Source organism: Scomber japonicus, chromosome 4, assembly GCF_027409825.1.
Source record: "Scomber japonicus isolate fScoJap1 chromosome 4, fScoJap1.pri, whole genome shotgun sequence".
Lineage (NCBI taxonomy): Eukaryota > Metazoa > Chordata > Actinopteri > Scombriformes > Scombridae > Scomber > Scomber japonicus.
The window spans coordinates 17,757,467-17,781,437 of NC_070581.1; the positions used below are offsets into that span (position 1 = coordinate 17,757,467).

The window sequence follows — 23,971 nt, forward strand, 5'->3', positions numbered from 1 at the left end:
TTACACATTTGAGAGCCATTTGTGTTTTTGTCATAGCAGGTGTAGTGTTGTGTACCTCCGCATGTGTGATGTCCTATCTTCTGGAAGCCTGGTTTACAGGAGCAGAATGAGTCTGTGTTGTTGGTGACGCAGTGGGCCTCGTCTCCATCTCCACATTGAGTCCTGTTACTCCTACAGTCATTCAGTTTAGTTTCTGAAAATAAACACAAAAACAAGTTGTGTCATTAGTTGCATTTAGATTGTATGTGATTCTGCTGATGCTAAACAGTTGAAGCCTCCGATCTCAGTTAAGATACAGAAATCAGATTTGACATCGGGCACCTGTCTTGCAGTTGATCTCATCAGAGCCGTAGTCCTCACAGTCGTTAAAGAAGTTACAGCGCAAAGTGGAGCTAATGCATTTGCCATTGGTACACAAGAACTCATCCTTCTCACATGTGGGAACAGCTGGAGGGGCCTCTGTAGACATATAACCACACACACGTCAGCAATCTCTTTAATTAAAGTTGAAGAAGAAGGGGATTTCACAGACATTTGAACTGTTCAGCAACTTACGGCAGTTCAGTTCATCTGAGTTGTCGCCGCAGTGATTAACTCCATCACATCTCTTTGACACTTGCAGACATACACGGTCATTTTGGCAGCGGAAAGCTCTGGTGGGAGGACATTGGAACCTCCCTAAGAGCCAAATAGAATAAGAAGATGAGAGTGACAAAGAAAAGAAGAAGAAGGTAGAGAAAAGAAAAATAGGTCAGGACAAAATATGAAGACTAGCAGACATTTAACACACATTTCAATACTTTAAATACTCTTTTAAACTCCTGTGACCACAATGGTGTTGTTCACTTAAACTGTGTAAAGATTTTGTAAGTTTTTTTGTTGGCAAGATCTCCGATATTAGGTCCTCTCTTTTGCCGTCTGCATTGAATCCTGCCGTCTCTCCCATTTGCCCTGCTGTTTTTGATACATTTGAGCAAGTGTCTCTTTCAGCTTTAACTGATATTGTCCAGCACCTCAGGCCTTCTCACTGTCCTCTTGACAGCATCCCACCCCGTCTTTTTAAGGACATTTTCCATATTATTGGGCCCTGTGTTATGGATCTGATAAATTCATCTTTGATGTATGGATGTGTCCCAGCTGCCTTTAAACATGCTGTGGTCCAACCCCCGCATCAAAAAACATAATCTTGACCCCACAGTTTTATCCAACTTTAGGCCTATCTCCAAGCTTCCTTTTCTTTCTGAAGTCTTGTACTGTTCTTAAGTGGTTTCAGTCACATCTCTCAGACAGGAGCTTCTCTGTCCAGCTGGGCCAGTATACTCCGGCAACTTCCCCCCTGAGGGTTCTATTTTGGGCCCCCTCCTATTTTCGATATATATGTTGGGATCCATATTTAGAAAGCATAATGTCTCATTTCATTGTTTTGCAAATGACGTACAAATCTATATGCCCTTAAAAACAAATGAGCAAGCTTCTGTCCAGGTCTTATTAGACTTCCTCAATGATATTCAATCTTGGATGGAAGTGAACTTTTTCTTTATGAACAAAAATAAAACTGAGATTATTTTATTCGGCCAGCAAAATCTCTTAGATGGCTATGACAGCACCATTGGCACCCTGAACTCTCATTGTCACCCATTTGCAAGGAACCTTGGTGTTATTTTGGACAGTGACTTTAGGTTTGATAAGCAGATAAGCTATTGTAAAAACAAGCTTCTTCCAGCTAAGAGTGATGCACAAGGCTGCACTCACTGCACACTTCTGGATTTTCATCAGAGTTGTCCCCACAGTCATCTTCTCCGTCACACTTCCAGGCGAGGGGTTTACACAAAGTGTTATTACACTGGAACTCATCCAGAGGGCAGTGACGGCCAGCTGAGAAAACAGGAAAGGATTGTTGCTTCAACTGGTTTGTCTTTTCAGTCACACACATCTTTCTCCTTACAATATCAATTTCATTTACAATACCTGCACTGCCGCAATTCTCCTCATCACTGCTATCCATGCAGTCAGGGTCGGCATCACACCGCCAGCGGATGGGAATACAGTGTCCGTTCTTACACTGGAACTGGTCGTTGTCACACTTCAGATCACAGCCATGCTGTGGAAACATCAAAGCGCACAGGCAGCCTAGGATCAGCTTTTATACTCACAAATTAATACTGAATATATACAATTAATGGAGACATTGTTAAATAATACTTCAAGGGCACCCAAACATTAAGTTTCAGCACCTCATCAGATCCATCAGCACAGTCATGGTCTCCATCGCACTGCCACCTTCCGGCAATACAGCGTCCATTTGTGCAGGCAAACTCACTTTCTGAACATTTTCGAGGCACTACGGAAAAAGAAAGACATGATTCATAGTAGTTATATTGGCTTTTTTTAATATTCGGCAGAAACACAGGACCACGACTGACAGGATCATGTGAAAGACACATGTAGACACTGCACAAAGTCATATGAGAGAATGAAAGGAGCTCAATAAGTCTCATGGTTATATTAATGTATTTTAATACACTGTAACTGATGTGAGTGTTTCTATGTATTAATATATTAAAAAAGAAAGTCTTGGGCAGTGGCATCTAGTGGCAAAAGGTAAACAGTACAACATAATTTATCTATTATAAACTGCTTGCAGACTCTCACAGTGGGGACAGGAGCATGAGAATGAAGACACAGCGGGGAGGTAACGCAGGCAATGGTTCTTATATGATGGTGGAGAAACTTACCTCTGGCTCATGCCAACAGGACAGTATGAAATGAAACAAATATCAGATGAGGTGAGATGCATTAGAATTGACAGAGAATGGACGTTAGTGCTTAGCAATTGAATTAGTACAGAATAAACATATTAAGGTACAAAGTGTGTATGTAACCGGTGGACGAGGCAAGGACATGAGTGTAAGTGACACTAGATGAGTTGAGATAACAGATAACAGATGCTGACAGTGTTAAGTCTGAAGTTTACAGGCTGACGGTTCGACCTACCACACTTGTCCTCATCTGAGTTGTCGCCGCAGTCATTGTCGTAGTCACACTGCCAACGGCCTGGTACGCAGCGGTTGTTCTTACATCTGAACTGGTATGGTTCACACGTCCTCTCAGCTGTACAAATCACAATGTTATTTCAATTAAACAAAAACCGAAAGAATGACTTCCTATCATTACAAAACACCATTAATATATTAATATATATTTTATTAGGAAAGGATATTCTCACCACACTCCTCTTTTGGTTCATCCGAAGCATCACCACAGTCATCCTCTCCATCACACTTCCAACGAGCTGGGATGCAGCGCCCAGAGTCTTTACAACGGAACTCGTCCACACCACAAGTCATCTGGGCTGGAGAAGGAAATATTTGGGGTCGGTTATGTTGAGCAAGGATTCTTGGGGTAACTCAGAATAAAACATAGGCAAAATAAAATGGGAGTTTTACTGCAATTGGCAGGTTCGTCAGATCCATCCACACAGTCATTGTCACGGTCACACACCCAGACACGAGGGATGCAGCGTTTGGTGATGGCACACTGGAACTGAGTGGGTGCACATGTGACCTCAGCTATAGGAGGAGCGAAAATATATATAGTTACAGTCTGAAATTAAACAAAATAAAAGAATGGCAGTGTACAATCTATGATGGGAGGCTACTCACGGCAATCTTTCTCATCCTCTCCCTCTCCACAATTGTCCTGGCCGTTACAGCGAAAGATGCCTGGGATGCAGCGGCTTGGGTGGGAACATTTGAACTGGCTGGGCAGGCAAACGTGAATATCTGCAGTGCAGTGACACAAGTGGACATACACAGAAACAAGCAGCACTAATTAGTAATGAAAAGGTAGACATGGCCAAATGCAGATTATTAAAAATGTAAGAAACTGTAAGACATGAGATACATTAATAATCTTGAAGAAACAGAGACGTACCGCAATTGGCCTCATCTGAGTTGTCCTGACAGTCATTGTCTCCATCACATATGTATGCAGGATTGGTGCAGATGCCTGTACCACACTGGAACTGCCCAGGTCTGCACTTGAACTCCGCTGTCATGGGAGAAAGAGTCAAAGTTTATAAGCACTGCACTGAACTCAACACACTGAGGTACCACGTTAAAGGATTTAAATACTATATCATCTCCTCATTATTTCTCTCAAACACTCACGACAGTCTGCTGGCTCATCTGACCGGTCACCGCAATCATCCTCTGTGTCGCATTTCCACCAGAAAGGAATGCACTTGTCATTCTTGCAGACAAACTACATCAAGGAGAGGGAAATTAATCAGCAAGATGATAGGGAATAACACCAGCACTCCACTGCTATGATGCCTTTGACAAAGCCAGATCCTGCTAGCACTGGGCAGCCGGCCAGCTGTCAATAGAGAATCCCCAGGCATAAACAGTTCACCAAACAAACAACAGCGAGACATCAAGATATGAAAAGCCACTTATCAGCTGCAGTCATTTAGTCATATTTGCATTGATGATGGTGTTTACACAGCCTCCTTACCTGGCTGGCTGTACAGTTAGACATGCAAGTACGCTGATCACTGGCCAGGTAGAAGTTGGTAGGACAGGCACACTTGTAGCCTCCTCCAGGAGCAAGGAGACAGAGGTTGCTACAGCCTCCATTGTTCGTCTGGCATGGGTGGTTGAGCACTGGCAAAGAGACAGACAGAGCGGAAACATTATGTCTGACTGCATGGACATTTCTCAGCACAAGATTGCGGTTTTATGATATCCGGTTTAGATCAGGGAAGAATTAATTACGTACTTATTACGTAGAGTCCGTGTCTGCATATTTACATTTTAATACCTAAAATTAATTCCCATATCTTGACACAGTTTCATACTTGCTGTACACTGTTTACATTACAGTGCACCAGAGTCAGACCTGTTTGACACTACAGGTAATTTGGGAAGTGGAAAAAATATGGAATGTGAAAAAATATAATATAACTAATTAGAGTTTGATAATTAATATTTACCTCAAATTTGATACTTAACTTGTTTAATTAAATGTTAAGAACAAAAAGTCTTTCCACTGTTTCATCTGATGCCTTTGTGCCTCAACTAAATAAACTGTGTAGTCCTGGGAACTAGGGATGATATACTTACAAGTTGTCTTATGTGAAATTCTCAAACCTTCTTAACATCCATTTTTACATGCTTCTAACTGTAGTGCGTCTCTTACCCTCAGGCTGGCGATAAGGATGGTAAATGTGGATGTCCATGGGCCGATGCAGTGTGCTGATCAGTGTGCTCTTATTGGTACCCAGAGACTTGTGAGCTCTATTGATGGATTTTGTTTCCCAGTCGGTCCAGTAGATGTACTCCTCAAACAGCGTCATGGCAAAGATGTGAGGGATGTCTTGGCTCAGAACTGCAAACCACAGACAACATACTTAAGTTTTCATAAGGAAGCCTTGTGCTTTTATGCAATTTTATAATCATGTGACTTTTCCCATTTAAAAAAGAAAAAATATTGGGGAAAATCTTGCAGTGTTAATATAAAACAGAGGCAGGGTGGGGTGCACAGCTACAGTGGCTCCAGTATATCTGTGTGTTATGTAATGGTTTACATGCTTCATTACGCTTTATACTCTATTGCACTTTTTCTGCTCACATATCCTTGTCATTTCATGTGTTTGCTCTCAGTGTTTGAGGTTGGTGCATTATGGAAACACACCATTAGGTTCTATTGTAAAACACAGCAATACTACTCCATCACACATGCACTGTGTACATGCAGCGATACACATGTGAAGCATGCACACGTGACGTACAACTTGAACACAATTTGGCAGTAGGTGACTATGGTTTCAGCATTGATTTTAACAAGCAACCTGCTTTAAACAATTAAAAATATTATCGTGTGACAGGAGTAGTTTTACAACACCAGGTTGAACTGAGATATTAGTCAGATTAGCATGAAGCGACCTTTGGTCATTCCTTATCAGAATTCAAACAGGCCTTGCTCTGCAAACATACACACATGCACACACAGTGGTGTTTGTGTGTGTCAAAGGATGGGTTAATAACTCAATGGACACACTAGAGGTGGACCAACACCATCAAGCTAATACAAGCCAGAATCTTTAAATATGCCCGAAAAAGTGCCCGATCATCAAAACCAAGTCTTTGTTTCTAACCATCACCATGGACTATCTTTGTTTAAGTAGCGTTTTATTACATATATAGTTGATTATAGTTCTTGTGGTAACTTCATATAAATATTTCATTTATGTTGCAGGTTTTAGACTTTTCTGAAACAAAGTCCAGTAGCAGTTTCCTTGTGTGAACTTTGTTGGATAAAGCCCTTATGACATGACTGTATATTATCCCAGACACCCACTGTCAAAAACAAAAACTTTGCGTTTTGTACATTCTTCATCAGAGAAAGGTTAGGATGCCATAGCTGTCTATACGTGTTGAGAAGCCAATATCTTGCAAATATGAGACATTTCCATACAGACGCCCTCTGTGCTGCAGCATTCCTCTGCATGCCTGGTTGGCTGACAATATTAACTATTGTAGCATTTAGTGTGCTAAACAACTGAGTGCTATGCAGACATCACACATGCTTGAGGCCCCAGTGATTAGAACAATCTCCCCTATTCAGCGTTTCTGTCCCGCAGGCCTGTGCTGCAGGACTCCAGCCCGGCAGACACCCATCTGATCTGGCTGCTTATGCTCTGTGGCTCCAAAACAAGTATGTATATGTATGCATGACACTTTCCTCTTGCACCAAAAGGAGGATAGTCATTTTGACAGTTGCCCAAACCTGTAAATTTAGCCAAAGTAAAACCCAATGTGCTAAATATCACGTTTCTGCACTTCTTTTACTACCTGTGTGATGTTGGTAAAGTATTTCTCAGGTTAACACGGGAAGATAAAAACAACTGAGAGCTGCTCAGTTCTCTTTCAGTTTTATTCAAAAGACTTATCCAATAACTATATTATAAAAATACCTTTGGTGTATTTTCTGTCTTTTTCAAGTTGCAACTATGCAGTATTTGACAGCATCCTTTCTCCATAACTTTTATTACAATGGTACTTTCTATTGAGTTTCCATTAGTCAAGTTTGACACAAGTGTGTAAAACCGTAACAAAAACGTATCTCTGTGCGATTGTAAACTTGTCTGTTACCTGTGTGTCTGTTGGAGCCATCCAGGCTGGCAAACTCAATGTAGTCCTCCCTGGCATCTGCCCAGTATATACGGTCATTAATGAAGTCCAGGGTAAGTCCATTGGGCCAGGTGATCTTGTCCTCTACGATGGCACTTCTGTTGGTGCCGTCCATCCCGATTCTCCCAATGTGGGGGTTGTCACCCCAGTCAGACCAATACAGGTACCTATGCAGAAGGGGATGAATATAATGTTCCAATTACATGTATTTATTAAAAATGCAGTTATAATGACCTGAGTATTGTGTGTACTGTGTTTCTCACCCATAGCGTACGTCCACAGCCACAGCTCGAGGTTCCCTCAGACCACTATTGACCAGTACGGTCCGGTATGCCCCATTGAGTTTTGACACTTCGATGGTGTCCCGGCCTTTGTCACACCAATATAAGTTCCCGCCCACCCAATCTACTGCCAGGCCATCTGGATTACTCAGAGAGGTCCGGTGTAATACCTGCTGGGTCCGTCAGTCACAGGATCAGATAATAAAAATAAGTAAATATAGTACTGTATTTATGTGTTGGCTGTAATAATTATCCACTAGCTATACATATAGCTAAAATATGCATTTAGATTAAAGGGCATCTGATTTCTTGACTGACCTCCATGTTGCTGCCATTCATATTCATGCGTCGGATCATGCTGCCCTGAGTGGTCACATCTGTCCAGTAGATCATTTGCTCTGCATAGTGGAAGTCTAGCGCCACTGCATTATTCAGACCCTGAAACCGAGGTAGGTGCAGTATTAGCAGGTGTATGAATGATGACAATTTGTTTTGTTTCAGTAAGTGAAACTGAAATGTGTCTCACCTGTTTTATAAGAGTATAGTTAGAACCATCCAGGTTGAGTTTTCTCAGGTAGTAACGGTTAGCAAAGATCAAGTAGGGCTCCACTTCTACACACGCCAGAGGAAAAACAAAATAAAACATATGCTTCAGAATTGAATTGGCTATGAGCAACCAGTGAAATACAAAACACACACGTGCGTGCCATACCCGATGTGGACTTGCAGATGGTGGGGTCATTGGGGCTGAGATCAAAGCCATCCACGCAGAGACAGTGGAAGCTGCCGTGTGTGTTGATGCAGCGCTGGGAACAAGGGTAAGTAGCTGTGCACTCATCTATATCCACACATGTCTTCCCGTCCCGTTTCAACTGGAAACCAGGATGACACCTGCACTGAAGGGGCCAAGAGCACAGGGGATGTGTCAAAATCTCACAGCCTTCAGATTTGACACTTCTTACTTTTAGTTTGGACCAATTACAAGAGTCTGCCACCACCTGTCACAAAACCTATGTGTTTTTTCCTTCCACCAAAAACCTAATTTCCGCCTAATTCCTATGTAAAGTGGAACTGACTGAAACTAATTTCAGATAACTCAACAGTGAAAATCCAGTGTTTACTATCAAATAGGTAGCTATGAACATAATTTGTAAGATGGTTTTTCAACAAGCGACAACATGGTAAAATATAAGCTGATGTTGAAAGTGATTTTAAATTAATCTTATCACAAGGAACAGTAAAGGCATTTATTCGGTGAGAAAGTCAAAATCAGCTTGAACTCTGTCACTTCTCATGAGCACATCTGTGTTTTTAAAGAGTTCCGACATACACTCTCACTATCAAATCTGGCTTTTCTTAGCTGTTCTGTGGGAATTTGCAGAGTTCCCACAAAATAAGACACACTGGGGCCAATCTGTGATGGTGAAGTTATGTAGAATTATATCTTGTGCGAACACTAAATTAATATGCTGACTTGATCTTAGGATGCATTCAACACAATCCATCAGCATAAAATGAATCATTTTCGTGTACAAATTTGTACAAAGGCTCAGACCACAGCCTCCACACCACAGACATGAGAGTTCACATAGAGTTCAAGCTGTTCTAAGATGGGCCTCCTAGAAAGAGAGCCAAAACATGTTTTTGTCTTATATAACCGCATGCCTGAAGTGAGTGGTTCCCAACTTTTCTACTTTAAGTCCTCCTTAATTCACCTTTAATAGCACATAACCCATTTGTCTGTAACGTAGCTGTGTGCCTAACAGACATATAATTTCATGGGCAGTTAAAACAGTGAGTTCATTAAGTAATTGGATTTTACTTATTGTTAATCTTTGGCAGAAAACAATTGGGGGAAAAACATTTAAACAAACCAATTAGCTGACTTACCTTAAAGCCAATCTTGAGGTCATCACAGAGCTGTGAACAGCCACTGAGCTTGCTGTTGAGACACTCGTTGATGAAGCAGTTGAGTTCATCAGAGCCGTCACCACAGTCATCATTGTGGTCACACAGCAGAGTCTCGTTCAAACACTTCCCATTACGGCACATGAAGGCTGACTCATTACACGTCCTCTCTGAAATCACAGACAAATAGCACATCAGATTAGTGTCACTTTGACACAGGATGGCTTTTCTGTACAAAGCTTTTCTCTTATGATCCATTCTTTATTCTGTTAGGCAGAATAATAAACGTTGTAGTGAGATATAAAATAAATGGTGACAAATGGAAAAATCACTACCAGAGTCAGTGCAGCGAGGGTTCTTGGGAGCTTCATCAGAGCGATCCTGACAGTCAAACTCTCCGTCACACTCCCATTTCTTCTGGTTGAGGCAGCGGCCATTGGCACAGCGGAACTCATCAGGACCACATGTTGGGTATTCTATACCAGGACACAATGTTCAATATTAACCTCAACCTCAGTTTGTATTGATACCAAAACAATCTGTAATCATGTTCTCTCTTAGTTTATTTTATTTTGTTTCAAACTTTCCCATCAGTTGTCCTCAATTTCTCTTCCAGAACACACACACTCACCACATTCTGGGGATTCATCTGAGCCATCAGCACAGTCGATGTCATGATCGCACACAAAGTGCTTGGGGATACACTGTCTGTTCTGGCACATGAACTCATTCTCGACGTCACAAGTGTTGTTGGTATACACTGGATGTGGAAAAGAACACACCTTGGTTCATGTATTTCTGGGTATTTTATCCTTCAAAACACAAAAGATGACACATTTTCCATGAGGTTATTTTGTAACTGTCCCACTCACTGCAGCCAGCTTTGACACTCTCATCAGCTCCATCAGGACAGTCCTTGTCTCCATCACATTTCCAGCGCTGTGGCACACACATATGAGAGCCGGGGCACTGGAAAGCCTCAGGACTGCAAGTTTTGGATTCTATTATGGAAAACACAATGGAAAGTTACATGATGATGTAACAGGAAATCTTAGGCCAACAGCACAGTCTTATGCATTGGCTGGGCGTGAGATAAAGTGCTTCTCCAAGTTATAGTGTCACTTACTGCATTTCTGGTCCTCATCAGAACCATCACCACAGTCATCAGAACCGTCACACACCCAGTGGCTGGAAATGCAGCGATGGTTCCCACATTCAAACTGGGTGGATGTACAAAATTTGTCTGGAAGAGAGGGCAAGGACAACTCAGCATTTTGGAGAAATGATCTAACTGACCATGACCGGAACTCATGTTTTCCATGTGCAGTGGGAAGCCTAAAAAAAACAATCTGGTATGCTTTGTGTTGTCCAGAGAACAGAGTGGGTAATAGAGTAAAAATTTGTAGTAGACTGACCACAGTGAGTCTCATCAGCCCCATTCTCACAGTCATTCTCCTTATCACATGTCCAGCTCATAGGAATGCAGCGGCCACTGGGACAAGCAAAGAAGTTGACTGGACATTTAAGTTTCCTTTTATCTGCAAGACAACAACAACAAAAAAAAGGTTACATTTTAGCAGTTTAAGATAACAGAAAAGGCAAGGCATGTTCGAGGGGAAACAAAGCACCAAACCTGGGCAGTTTCTCTCATCGGAAAAGTCTCCACAGTCATTGTTGCCATCACACACCCATGAGGACAAGTAACACAAAGTGGTTTTCTCACAGCTCTGGAAGGAAGCTCCTTTCACTCCCAGGCGGAAGAAACGGGAACAGTCGGTGCTTTCTGAGAATAATGGAAACATTAATTTTCAAACCTACTTTATAAGATCTTATCCTTGAAGCTCATTTCCCCACATGAATCTCACTGTTTTCAATACAGAGTAGAGAGCCCACTTTCCCCTTGCTGCCACAAGTGAATAGGAGGGGACAAGAAATGGTGTTGAAAATGATGGTAGATTACTTACGGCAGTTCATTTCATCACTTGCATCCTCACAGTTGACCACCTGGTCACAGCGGCTAAAGTTGGAGATGCAGCTCCCATCTTTGCATTGGAACTCTCCTACTTTGCACAGAGTCACTGCAAGATGGACAGGCATTTTGATATCACATAAAGGGGGCAAGAGAACCCTCACAAGCAAATAAAACTGAATAAGAAAAAAGCTAAAATGAGCACATCCAAGATTTGTAACCCAGACCTCAAAGCCATGTCATTTTTTAATGAGTTTTGCATGTCTTCTCTTGCAGAGCTAAATCAGTTAACTTGTCATTAAACTGTGCAATTCAGACAATGTGATCAGGTCAGGAAAAAACATTTCTATGGGACACAAATGGGCTGTGTAGCCAAAAATGTGCCAAAATCCAATACCATGCAAACATAGATTGGCATGATTTCACTTGTCAAAGCTTAAATAATTCAATAAGGTGCAGCTATAAAATGGACATTAACTACTTACTGTTGCAAGGCAGTTCATCTGAGTGGTCACCACAGTCATCTGTGCCATCACACCAGAACTGGTGGCCGATACAGCGGCCATTCATGCAGCGTCTGTAGCCTTTCTTGCAAATTCGATTGGCTGTGGAGGAACAGGGATAGATGAGACTTTAGATAAGGCCTAATCCACCATTTCAAAATTTAATAAATGAAACTAATAAGCTGTATTGTCTATTGTGAATCAAAGTAATTTATCTCCACTCATCCACTGAGCTCACAACTTACATTTATTTACTTGGCAGTCTCTCTCTACTTCTTATTTAACTATTCTGTAGTCACATATTAGCAATCACTCCCCTGGAAATCTAATAATAACCTTATGCATTTGTTCATTCACTCTCAATTGCTAGGATTAGGACCATGAGCTAATTATCTGAAACATAAAGTATAAATGATGACCTGTGAGATCTCACTGTTCACTAATTAATAAATCAGTAAAAAAAACTTACCACAGTAGGACTGCTTTTCATCAGACTTGTCCTTGCAGTGGGCCATGCCATCACAGGTCAGGCTATAGTTGATACAGTCACCGTTTCCACACTCAAAGTCATCCACACTTCCACATGACACATTCAGTGCTAGTGACATAGAAACATTTGGATTGAAAGACATTCAACTTATTAATAACGAGAAGGCTACATTTTATTCTAAAGCTTGAGAGCAGTCTCTTTTTATCTTACAAGAACATGTGTTGTCATCAAGAAGTTGTCTGTCTCCACGGCAACTGCAGTTGACCCTTCCATCAGATGTGGGCAGACATAAGTCCTGGCAACCTCCATTATTTGTTCGGCAAGGAGAAAACTCACCTGAGGAATATATAACACATTAGGGTTAATTGGGGTAGGGTATTAATGTGTTAATTTTTTAAGATGACTTTTCTCTCTGCATGTAAAATGAATTAAATTTTGTAAAGATTGTCTAGCTTGGCCATATTTGTGGTCATTTCATGAAGTACATGATACAAGCGCGGCAAATAGCTGCTTAGGAACATGATAAAACAAGCCTTTGTAACATCCATATTACTAGCTTGAATAATGTAATTGAGAGGAGCAACATATAGAAGCTTAGCAATTACTGCAATGAATGATACTCACAGCTGTTGGTGTCATTAGCCACAGCAACAATGCCCATTGGCTGCTGAGGGATGTCAGCACGGAGCACTTTCATGTCTCCTCCTGTGTATTTGTCAGCTCTAAGGACCGCCCTCCTTACCCAGTCAGTCCAGAAAATGTAATCTCCATACACAGCCAGGCCAAACGGATGGACAGGCTCATTCTTCAGCAAAACCTGAAACAGAACATTTTAGGGATAATTTTACAGATGAATGAAATGTAAGTCAATGCCTTGACGAGGTCTTCTTTAGAGCCTAAGGAAATAATTGAAAAGGCTTCCTTACATAACGGCTGCTTCCATCATATTCACAGCGTTCAATCTTGTCCAGTGTAGCATCAGAAAAGTAGAGTTTCTCTGCACGGTGATCTATGGCCAGGCCATTGGGAGTTTTAATGTCGCTGCCAATGATGACGAGCACATTGGCTCCATTCAGGGAGGCCCTCATGATACTGGGGGACTGCTCATTCCAGTTGGTCCAGAACATGAGACTGTGGTGGGAACAAACACAGGACTTGGTATAAAATGTATGGGTGACTGAACTAAAACACATGTGCTGTTCAGAAGAGAAAAAAGGATATTGGAACTGGGCCCCAATACTGTGTAAACACCAAGTTTTGATATTAGTGACTTACTCCTGACACTCATCCAGTACAAAGGCTCTGGGGTGGTCTTCACCAGACATGGTAACAACAGTGTTGCGGTTGTAGGCCACTGAGCGGCTCTGGTCCACAGTGTGGCGAGTGATGGTTGAGGTTGTGTAACTTGTCCAGTAGAGCGTATCCCAACCACGGTGGTACGCCAGGCCTTCAACTGAACCTACATCTGTGGAACAGAGATGCCAGAAAAGTTGTAAATATTTTGGACCATGATGATTTTTTAGGCTATAGTTATTTTGTTGCCATCGAGCCAACACTGAGATGTAAAAAACTTAAGAACTAACTCTGTTTTATTCCACTATAAAAAAAATATCACCTCTTAAGGGTGTTAGTAGTAGCTTTAATGAGCCCCTTCAGTGAGAATTCAACAAATCATTAATCACTGTCATGTTTTAAGAAGTTGCACCCATGGTTAACTCGTGGGAATTTGTTTAAGAGGTAGCGGTAAATGCTTTAAAGCCACCACCACCCCCATTTCCCATCTTCCCAGATAAGTTCATGAATGATGAAGCACTGTGAGGACAAGATAAAAAGGCCAGAGTAAAAAAAGAGAGAAACAGAAGCAATAGTACACAGAGCCGGAGAGAGTTAAGTTTAATGTGTATCATTCTGTCATTTCATGGCTGAACATACAAATACAACTCCTTGTGGATACTCTTATTCATGGTGACTTCTTTTTCTGAGCAGAAAACTGCTGCTGGAAAAGCTTGAGTCACTTTAGGGACACAGGCCAGTGTGAAGAAGTCAGCCGTGAACAGCAAAGATAAAGCAGCTGCTCTCAATATCTTTCATCCTTGGTTCTTAAACACCAGCTCATAGTCCATACGGTAGTATTTTTATCTGTGGTGCATCCATGACACACAACATGGAAAGGGACGCTATTGTGCAGTCTTACGGGTTCCAAGGTGTGCATCCATCTGTTTGTAGTCACACTAGCAACCACATTTATGACCACTTACACCCAACAATAAAAACCTGAATACTCCAAGGAACTGTTTGCTCTTGGCTGGAAGTCAATAATTACCCTTTAATAGACATTTTAGATGAATGACGAAGTGCCATAATCAACCTTAATGCTGAAAATTTTAGGGCTGAATTCCTAGTAAACCAACCTAAATGCACCTAAAAGACCACTTTAACATATAGTGTCACACAATCAAAGATGTGTGTTTTTTACCTGATCTGCTCTGGCTGTACAAAACAAAAATGACAAAAAAGTGCACTTGAGCAGCTAATTGCTTGCATTTAAGGAAGATAATACACTGAATGGAATGGATAAAGTGGGTATATTATGTAATGAGAATCATCAGAGTCCCCCTCCCCTTGCCTAGATCAGCTCAGCCCCTGGTTACTGTGCAAACAATGGAGAAAACCTGTTGGGAAGACCATTGCATACTCAGAACAGAGCCTGACAATCACAGGAGTAGTATAGTAATCCAGTGGACACATGTGAATTTCAAAGCTTTTGTTGCCGTTCATTTTATGACAGTGACTTATGTATTTTTTCCCTCAAAGATTGAAGATTGCGTAAATTGTACAATAACTCTTCTATTGGTGGACTCTGCGGTTTACACGTCTCTAAGGAACCTCTAAATGGACAAGATGCCTCCTACCGCGCTGACCACTTAGCATCAAGTAGCATTGACTGCTTTTAAAGTGGAATGTCTGGTAGCAACCACTGGGATGAATTTGTCCACTGTTGCCTGGTTTCAAGAAATCAATAGAGTACTACTGCACTGACATCTCTCCGGTTTTGACCCAAACTGCTCCTTGGATTATGACAAACATGCTGATGCAGCCAAGCGAAAGCCAGTGTGCAAGGACTGCTTTTTAAGGTCATCTTTTCTTTTTCTTTTTTGTGTAAAGTTGGATAACAGCACAATGTTTTGAGAGTTTTTCTGAGAACATCCCTTGATTTTATTTTTTAGAAAAAGCAAGTGCCATATAAGTTGTTTTATGTAGTTCAAACAGCTGGAAAACTTCAAGATTTTTAAGAGTGAAAGAGACTTTCATTTTTACGGGATTCAACCAGATACCAACAGGAGCATGTGTGGCTCTAGAGGCAGCACACTTAACCACTTGACTATCTCTGGGCACTTGAAAATGAATTCCAACCACATAATAATGGACTGTATATTTTTGCAGGTCACATTTACAAGTTAACACACAAACTAAAAATAAACTTGAATATACCACTTTCTAATCTGTTTTCCAGCGAGAACACAGATTATGAAGGTCAATGACGAAGTCAACTGAGCAGTATGATCTTAACTGCTTAATTAATTGTTATCATTTTGAGAGCACTAGCCGTCTTAATGGAGTGTGGTCAGGCCTGTGATTAATACATTTTAAAACATGAACTAGAGCCAACAGATGCATCACTCAGATGCTGTGTGAACATGCTGCTCTAACATTAACAGGCCATTAGATTAATTAAGTAAATTGACTTTTATTGTGAGTGCATGGAGACTTTGGGGCAGCAAGTAAACAGCAGTGGCCTGGACCAAATGAACAGGGCAGATGACGTTTTGATTAAGGCTTTGGTGCCAATTCTGGATGGGATAATTTTGGTGACTGGCCTGGTGGGCCAAATCTTGGTCATCACCATCCTAACTGGTAGGAGGAGGAAAGATGGTCAACCTCCGCATGGTACAGACACCCTGCTGCTGGCTCTGAGTGCTGCTGATCTGCTGCTGCTGTTCTGCCTGCCTTTCCACACCTCTGCCATCACCCTGGGCTTCTGGCCTTTCGGCAGCTTCCTGTGCAAAACCATCAGCTTCCTGGGTGTGGCATGTTCGTCTGCATCAGTGTTTACCCTGGCAGCTTTGGCTGTGACACGCTACCTCACAGTGGTACACCCCACCTGGGTGTACCGTTCAAGAATGAACCGACGAATAAAGCTGATGGTAGCTCTGCTCTGGGTCCCAGCCTCAGCTTTGGCAGCACCGCAGTTTGCCTTCCGCACGGTTACCATATCTAACGCTGTGTACTGCTTTGCCTTCCTGTCTGACTTCAGCCAGCTTGTCTACAGCATCGCCCTCTTCTTGTTTGCCTTTGCTCTACCACTGGGCATCATTGTATTAATGTATGCCAAGATTTACTGTTTTCTTCGGCATGCACGGCTGCTTGGGAATGCCCCTCAGCTGGAGCGCTATCAGCGCCAGGTCACTCACACTTCAGCTCTCCTAGTCCTGGTCTTCACAGTACTCTGGCTGCCCTCTTATGCCCTCATGTTCTCCTTCATCGGAGGAACCATTACATCCTCAACTGGCTATAACACTATTGCCATCCTGGCAAGACTGTTGGCATCCTCGGCAGCAGTGGTAAATCCTGTACTCTATGGGTTTATGTCTCAGAAATTTAGAAGAGACTTACTAGAACTGGGAAGAGGGCACTGGGCATGGTGTAAAAGCTGTCTAATTGATTGTCCTCATGTGATGAGCAGGGACGTGGTTCAGCCCTTTGAGCTGGACACAAGCTCAGAAAGAGGACAAAACTGACTCGTCGAGATCACTGCTACCTCATTTAAATCTGGCCGTAGCGCTGGGCAATATATATAAAATCAATATCATATTTACAGCAGTTAAATGTAATCAATTCTTATGCATTAAATCAGACAAAACTCTTAACATGCTTGAGCTAAAATTTTGAATTTCCTTTGATTAAAATGGACTGTATCATATTGCTTTCTCTGTAACACTTTCTTGTTACCTCTATTGGATTAAATGAAATATATTCTGTAGTTGGTGGATGAAAAACTAATGTGGAAAAACTGGCCGTCATTTTCACAATCTTTTCAAAACCCTGAACTCAATGCAACATCAATAAACACACTCACCCCATGCACCTTACTTGTTCTCCTGTCTTTTTTTTAATTCTAAGAATTAATGCTTTGAATATTGCTTACTAAGAAAAACTTTGGTCCAGGGCTTTTAAATGTGATGCCTTTCTGGATGGAGTTCAACAACCTACTCTTGAATCATTTAAAGAGAGTGTGGAATTAAAAGACACTTCAGTGTTTAAACAAGCAAAAAGCACAGTGTGTGTGTTTGTGTGTGTATGTGTGTAGTGTGTCTTCTTCCAAGTGGCAGCCCTAAGTGATGTCAATCTCCTCTAGTTGAAAAGCTGCAGCTGTGTGTTCATTACAGTGGAACCTCCTGGGTACTCGTGTTGTCAACATGCGTGATGATGGGTGTTTACAGTGTCGAGAGTATGAGCAACAACATTCAATTATTAATAGAGAAGATAAAAAGAACAGGACCACAAAGCAACAGAGCTAAAATACATGTAGAGAAAGTAAATGGAAAGGTTTATAGGCAAATAGTGAGTGAGCTTAGTGGAGCTTAGTGGGTTTTTTTGAAGCTGATGAAAAAATTCTGTGATTAATGACTTCATACTTACTGTCCACCACAATCTTGCGGTCGGTGCCATCATCATTGATTTGCTGGATATTGCCAAAGTGGATGTCGCTGAAGAAGACGCGGTTGGCTCCCTTCCCTCCACCACCATGGTAGTCAAAGCTGAGGGCAATGACATTCTTCATGTGGTCAGGGTCTTCGAACGGCTTTATTGGAGCATTTAGGTTTGTCTCATCAGACAGGTGGATGCTTTTCAGAATGGTACGCTCCGAGTACAGTAAGTATCCGTCATAGTCGCGGCAACTGCGGTTGTCCTCTGCCAGCATGCCATGAGCACAGGCGCAGGTGCGCTCCGTGTTGCCACGGAAAAGACACAGCTGTTCGCACCCGCCGTTGTTGTCTTTGCAGACGTTGGTGCCTGGGGAGAGTGTGACAAATTTATGTGGCATGCTGTTTAACAAATAATGAGGTGTTGTTTAAGTTGGTTGGTGAAAGTTTTTATCAGTGTGTGTGAGGGCTTGTTTTAACAGACACGTGAGGACCAAGTGGCACACTCTCACGTTCTTGTGAGAACATTTGTGCTAGAATTCAGAGTGAAAAAGCTAATTTTCATGGTTTGTGGTTAAGCTTATGAGAATGTGTGTTTTGGGTGTGTGTTCCTACCTTGCTGTCTGGCCCTGTTGAAAACCTTGATATCTTTGAGCTGTACACCAATGCCAGTCCTGAGCTGGACTGCATCTGTAGCATTGTCTTTACTGCCTCTCTTAATGGAGCCATTGGCATGAGTCCTAAACCAAAGACAGCACAACTGATAATTAACAATATGATGCAAACTGAAATATTGCACATAATTCAAAAGCTGTCATGTATTAAAAAGTATGGAGAAATATTTTATAACAAAATAGCTCGATTAAATTAATTAACCACTGAACTGACCTATCACTCCAATAGATGTATTCCTCAAAAACTGAGACAGCAAACATGTCCATGTTGTTGTTGGCCAGTACCAGTTCCCTGTTCTCTCCTGTCTCCAGGTTGATGCGTTCAATCTTGTCTGTTCTGGCATCGCACCAATATAGTAGACCCTCCTGCAGGCACAAACCACAAATAAATACTGTTAACTGTTCAAGCAAGGAAGGTTAAAATGAAATAAAAAGATATTTGGGAGACTGGCTTGTTTATGTCTTAGAAACACAGACCCCCTTTAGCTTGTTTGCTACAGCATCTACCAGTTTAATACAAAATACTGAGTATTTGTATGCATGTTTTTAGGTGACCAGCATTAGCAAAATGTACAACTTGTATGAGCTCTAAAGCTAAACTTTAAGTACTTTTAAATATTATAAGGCTACATATATTAGGCAGATACAGTAATATGGGATATTGGTAGAATTAACACACCATAAACATAACTATTTGTAATTAACATTGTGGATATATTAAGTAAAGGTAATTATTATATATTATAATTTAAATTCAATTTATGAAAGCACAGGGCATGAAAAGTCAATTGGAAAAGATATGCTTAATTCTTATTACATAACAGACTGAGTCAATTGGTCTCTGGGCATTCGCAGTGTATTTATGTCTAGACTAGACATAGGAAACACCCTCTCTGTTAAAGACAAATGAGTTTAAGAAGGTCTTTAGTGCTATGATGTCATCTGTGATCCACACCTCGTAGTCGATGGAGATTCCATTGGGCCAACTGATGTTCACATTGACCAGGACCAGCCTCTCAGTGCCGTCCAGCCGAGAGCGCTCAATACGAGGATACTGACCCCACTCAGTCCAGAACAGATACCTGCATCACAAAGACACAAAAGAGGTGATTTAAGCATTTTAGTATACTAGGCAGTAAACTACACTGGAAGTACCTTAAAGTAACACAGTTATAGAAGGCAGAATTTAGCTGTTGGTTGACACTCTTACCCTTTCACTGGGTGGACAGTGATGGCTCGGGGCTTGTCCAGGCCCTGTGAAATGACCACATAGCGGAAGGAGCCATTCAGCCTGGCCACCTCGATCACATCAAAGCCCTGGTCAGTCCAGTAAATATTTCCTATAAAAGAAAAGCGATATAGATCAGCTATGGAGCCCTTTATCGTTGCTTGTGTAATTATTAAGTATGCACAAGTGCTGGACAGATTAAAATAGGATTTCAAATATGTTATTTTATGACTAGACCTGCTATCCAGTCAACTGTGATGCCCTCCACTCTGCCAATGCCATTCGTGACCACATCTTCTCTCCATGTCTGATCTCTCTTTGCCCTGCTGATGGTGCTTAGGCCCATGTCCACCCAGTAGATGGTGTCATTGTCTGTAAAGGAAGATGCTTTTTGTGTCATCCTATAAATACTTACTTCATTGAGATGATGACAGCTTTAAAATGCCACTGAAGCAAAGAAATCTCATTACTGGTGTCCCTCAGTGTCACTCACCAGCATGGAAGTCAATGCCAACAGCCAGAGAGGTGCCAGACACTGGCACCAAGGCGTCAGATTTGTCTGCCGGGTCCAGTGGAATTCCTCTGATTCCCTCATGAACGGAGTAAAGTAGGAAGGAGCCCATACCTGCTCGAGACAGCACAATCACTTTTTGTTTTTAGGACACACTGCATTCCAACTCTATGTGTGGCTGTAGTTGTGAAGCAGTGTCTTACCTTCACAGGACTGCTGTCCTGTCTTAAGGCTGTATCCAGCAGTGCACATACAGGCTCTGGTTGTTGGTGAGGTGGGCAAACACAGCTGGGAGCAGTCTCCATTGTTGTTACTACATAGATTGATACCCGCTAAAGGAAAAGGAGATTTGTGAGGCCCAAATAAAAACTGAGAAATTGTGCTGAAAAATAATTCAATCATCCCTCACTTGTTTACCCTGCCTGAAATATTGGTCAGTTTCACATCAACTTCAGAACATGAGATTTTATACCACAAGCCGAGTAATGTTCCTTACCTTTTTGTACATCCTCATCATAGATCCTCATGTGCATCATAGGGGAGGTGTTATTTCGCAAAATCTTCCAGTTTCCTCCATCCTTCTTGTCACACGTTCCTATTTGGTCAGTTCCCTGGTCTGCCCACCACAGCTTGTCTCCTGCAGTGAGTGAAATGATTCATATCTTGGTATGTGGTCCATTTAACACTGACTGAGTAAGTTTGAGATTTTGACATGATGCAACTATCATAAAATACAAAGACACTATTCTTCATCTTACCCATAATAGCCAGTGCAGTAGCCTTGGTCAGTTTGCCTTTAACACCATCCAGAATCTCCAGTTTAGATCCATCCAGCTGACAACGATTAATGGTGCTGTTTCCTGAGCTAATCCAGTACAGCTGCTCTTTTTCATAGTCAATAGAGAGGCCTGGGAAGAAAGAATAATAATAATGCTATTGTGCACAGAAATCGGTCACAGTAACATTTTAAGTCAATGCACTCATCCAGTAGAGTTAAGGAGAGATTCAGTATCATATGGCAGTCAGCAATTTATGGCTGTAGGGGGTACATCTGCTCACCTACTGGTCCTTTTTGATTGGTGTAGATTGTGGTCCTGTTGCTACCATCCATGTTAGCCATGCTTATGTTGTCACCATCAGTCCAGTACAGCTTCCTGAGGAGAGATATGAATAATATGAGATGATGAAAGGGGTTGAAATGTTTTCTGGGAAACAATGCTCTTCCAATAAAGCATTACAAGACACAGCAGGATTATAAAATGAGGAACAACTAGTAACTCAAAAGGAGTAGCAGTCAGGGAAAACGGCTATACCTAAAAACCTTTAATAAAAGTGTATTGTCCTAAAGCACATAGGCCCCAAGTTCAAATAAAATCTGTGTGAAAATGAAGTAAGCTGTGAAATCAAACATAGCAGACACTTGGTAATTAGGTGTTAATGAGTGAAACAGAAAACAAAAAAAAGTGCATCAGACAGGGAATTAACATCATCAACTGAATGCAGGCCAATCTAACTGGAGGTAAAACTCACCCCAGCAGAGGGTGCGCCACCAGACAGTGGGGCTTGTCTAAGCCCTGGATGACAGCATTCTTGAAAGATCCATCCAGTCGAGCCACATTGATCTGCTTCTTATTGGCATCATAGCTGGTCCAGAAAAGGTTCCTGGACACCCAGTCTACTGCCAGCCCGTGAGCATTAGGGAGGTCTAGAGAATGTAAGAGTCAAAGTATAAACTTATGATTTAATTTAAAAAACAAACAAAAATACATTATAAAATAAAAAAATTTAATTAGATACTCAGAAGAATTGGATAACAGGATTGTGCCTACCAGCAGAAACAACAGTTTCCACTCCAGTGCCATTGATGAAAGCTCTCTTGATGGTCTGTGTTCGGACATCTGACCAGTAGATTCGATGTTCCACAGCATCGTAGTCCACCACTGTGACATTGTCTATGTCCGGCACAGTGAAAGAGATGATGTAGTTGTAATAGGGGTTGTCGACATCAACTCCTCGGATCTCAATCTGACGTGCATAAAGAAGGAACTTGCGGGACTCTGTAAAAGGAAAATGAAGAACAGAGACTAAAAAACACTTTTTCTGCTGAATTTCAATAACTCTTCACTGCCCGAAATGTCTTCAAACTATTTAAATATGGTTTCTTGATTTGAAAGCAAGGACACTGGTATTTTGGTGTTAATCTCCTGTTGAATCTCAGTGATTGATTTCAAATTAAATACGTTTGGGCTCCTTTTCCTCCAAAATCAAAAGGGTGGAGTCAGTTATATCTTGGGTGACAAAGGCTTAAAAGAGTACTACATCGATTTAGCATTGCACCCCAATACTATTGTTAGACAAAAATCTATGCAGCAGAACCAGTAATATTGTCCTACTATCTATAACCTACACATTATTCTTTCTTGTCAAAATCTGGCACCTACATTATACACAAAGCAAAGTGTGTGTGTGTGTTATGCTTGTAGCAGCTAATTTAGCCTCAAGCTGAGAAGGGAAGCAGGCTACATAGGTCTAGAGCGCTCACTTCCTCTGCAGTCACAAAAGGCTTTAAATATTAAACTTGTCTTTACATATACTATTTACATATCATATGAAATGATACGTAAATATCAAATGAATATGAAGACAGCCATATGGCACAAACAGAGAAGATGTAATCAGATCTTCTGTCATAAGAGATGACAGATAATGACGTTGATATCTCGTTCAGGAGCTGAGGGCACCGTAGCAGTCGTGACAGTTGTGAGAAAATATTCCTGCAAAACAGAGAGTCTTTCCCTTGCTCCCTGATGACATGGATAATATATGACAGTGTTGTGCTGTGAGTACATGCTCCACCAGAGTGTTGTTTAGCTACAAGAAAATGCCTAAAGGTTTGTGAATACCAGTATGTGTCCTTACCTTTGCAGGTGCGTTTGTCAGGCTGCAGCTTCATGAGGTGAGGGCATGCACAGGAGAAGGTCTGGTTGAAGTTGATGAGACAAAGGTGGGAGCAAGGGCTTCCATTGTCTTTAGTGGCACATGGGTTGGGAGCTAGAAAAGAGAAAAAGCCAGAAAGGAAGCATTGTGAAATATAAACAACATATAAAGACAAGAGATTGCATGTAAGAAAGACAATCCGATGAGCTATTTCATTGTAACCTTATATGATCTACAGAATGCCGTGAAAAGGATATTGTCAAAGACTTTAAGAGAAAACATGAAAGTAGTTTATACATTATAGTTTCAGACTTAGGTAATGGTTTAATGTGAGATGCTGTTTGTGTCACAGTATGAATAATGGACCTCTCCATCAATGGGCCCTCAAGGGGAATGAGAGTGTAGAAAAAGACTTTGTCTGCCAGACTTGTCAACTTAGCTTGTAGCCTCATCACTGTCATGAAGATTAGCTGCAGCTGTCAATCAACAATTCCATGAGATCTCTCTTTTCCTGCCTCCAATTAGAGGGCCCAGTGCCTCTCTGCTACCCATACACCTTTGGGATTTTATAG

At 41.5% G+C, this 23,971-nt stretch overlaps 2 protein-coding genes across 3 annotated transcripts in view; one reads left to right on the top strand and one right to left on the bottom strand.

Annotated features, from left to right (window-relative positions):
* lrp1ab (low density lipoprotein receptor-related protein 1Ab) overlaps positions 1 to 23,971 on the bottom strand; it is a 90,053-nt gene that overhangs the window by 9,453 nt on the left and 56,629 nt on the right. Inside the window, exons 28-74 of one of the 2 annotated variants that reach the window (XM_053318167.1) lie at positions 23,382 to 23,513; positions 22,292 to 22,519; positions 21,993 to 22,167; positions 21,522 to 21,616; positions 21,221 to 21,370; positions 20,959 to 21,099; positions 20,666 to 20,794; positions 20,445 to 20,576; positions 20,189 to 20,323; positions 19,934 to 20,063; positions 19,679 to 19,805; positions 18,938 to 19,089; positions 18,665 to 18,789; positions 18,045 to 18,419; positions 13,620 to 13,809; positions 13,271 to 13,475; positions 12,969 to 13,161; positions 12,555 to 12,680; positions 12,324 to 12,452; positions 11,837 to 11,956; positions 11,347 to 11,460; positions 11,016 to 11,165; positions 10,798 to 10,920; positions 10,509 to 10,625; positions 10,255 to 10,383; positions 10,014 to 10,142; positions 9,718 to 9,858; positions 9,365 to 9,552; positions 8,187 to 8,370; positions 8,001 to 8,086; positions 7,793 to 7,912; positions 7,457 to 7,644; positions 7,155 to 7,360; positions 5,200 to 5,388; positions 4,516 to 4,664; positions 4,170 to 4,263; positions 3,934 to 4,050; positions 3,663 to 3,782; positions 3,447 to 3,569; positions 3,227 to 3,352; positions 2,995 to 3,111; positions 2,235 to 2,341; positions 1,969 to 2,101; positions 1,753 to 1,875; positions 556 to 678; positions 322 to 459; positions 56 to 193 (exon numbers count right to left, since the gene is read on the bottom strand). In XM_053318167.1, the coding sequence (XP_053174142.1) occupies positions 56 to 193; positions 322 to 459; positions 556 to 678; positions 1,753 to 1,875; positions 1,969 to 2,101; positions 2,235 to 2,341; positions 2,995 to 3,111; positions 3,227 to 3,352; positions 3,447 to 3,569; positions 3,663 to 3,782; positions 3,934 to 4,050; positions 4,170 to 4,263; positions 4,516 to 4,664; positions 5,200 to 5,388; positions 7,155 to 7,360; positions 7,457 to 7,644; positions 7,793 to 7,912; positions 8,001 to 8,086; positions 8,187 to 8,370; positions 9,365 to 9,552; positions 9,718 to 9,858; positions 10,014 to 10,142; positions 10,255 to 10,383; positions 10,509 to 10,625; positions 10,798 to 10,920; positions 11,016 to 11,165; positions 11,347 to 11,460; positions 11,837 to 11,956; positions 12,324 to 12,452; positions 12,555 to 12,680; positions 12,969 to 13,161; positions 13,271 to 13,475; positions 13,620 to 13,809; positions 18,045 to 18,419; positions 18,665 to 18,789; positions 18,938 to 19,089; positions 19,679 to 19,805; positions 19,934 to 20,063; positions 20,189 to 20,323; positions 20,445 to 20,576; positions 20,666 to 20,794; positions 20,959 to 21,099; positions 21,221 to 21,370; positions 21,522 to 21,616; positions 21,993 to 22,167; positions 22,292 to 22,519; positions 23,382 to 23,513 (6,861 nt within the window). Of the gene's footprint in view, positions 1 to 55; positions 194 to 321; positions 460 to 555; positions 679 to 1,752; positions 1,876 to 1,968; positions 2,102 to 2,234; positions 2,342 to 2,994; positions 3,112 to 3,226; positions 3,353 to 3,446; positions 3,570 to 3,662; positions 3,783 to 3,933; positions 4,051 to 4,169; positions 4,264 to 4,515; positions 4,665 to 5,199; positions 5,389 to 7,154; positions 7,361 to 7,456; positions 7,648 to 7,792; positions 7,913 to 8,000; positions 8,087 to 8,186; positions 8,371 to 9,364; positions 9,553 to 9,717; positions 9,859 to 10,013; positions 10,143 to 10,254; positions 10,384 to 10,508; positions 10,626 to 10,797; positions 10,921 to 11,015; positions 11,166 to 11,346; positions 11,461 to 11,836; positions 11,957 to 12,323; positions 12,453 to 12,554; positions 12,681 to 12,968; positions 13,162 to 13,270; positions 13,476 to 13,619; positions 13,810 to 18,044; positions 18,420 to 18,664; positions 18,790 to 18,937; positions 19,090 to 19,678; positions 19,806 to 19,933; positions 20,064 to 20,188; positions 20,324 to 20,444; positions 20,577 to 20,665; positions 20,795 to 20,958; positions 21,100 to 21,220; positions 21,371 to 21,521; positions 21,617 to 21,992; positions 22,168 to 22,291; positions 22,520 to 23,381; positions 23,514 to 23,971 lie in introns of both variants that reach the window. The other variant, XM_053318166.1, reaches the window with a different exon arrangement.
* LOC128357796 (galanin receptor type 1-like) lies at positions 15,583 to 17,479 on the top strand. Its single transcript, XM_053318173.1, has one exon. It carries the CDS (start codon positions 16,106 to 16,108, stop codon positions 17,141 to 17,143), a length of 1,038 nt encoding a protein of 345 aa, XP_053174148.1. The 5' UTR covers positions 15,583 to 16,105; the 3' UTR covers positions 17,144 to 17,479.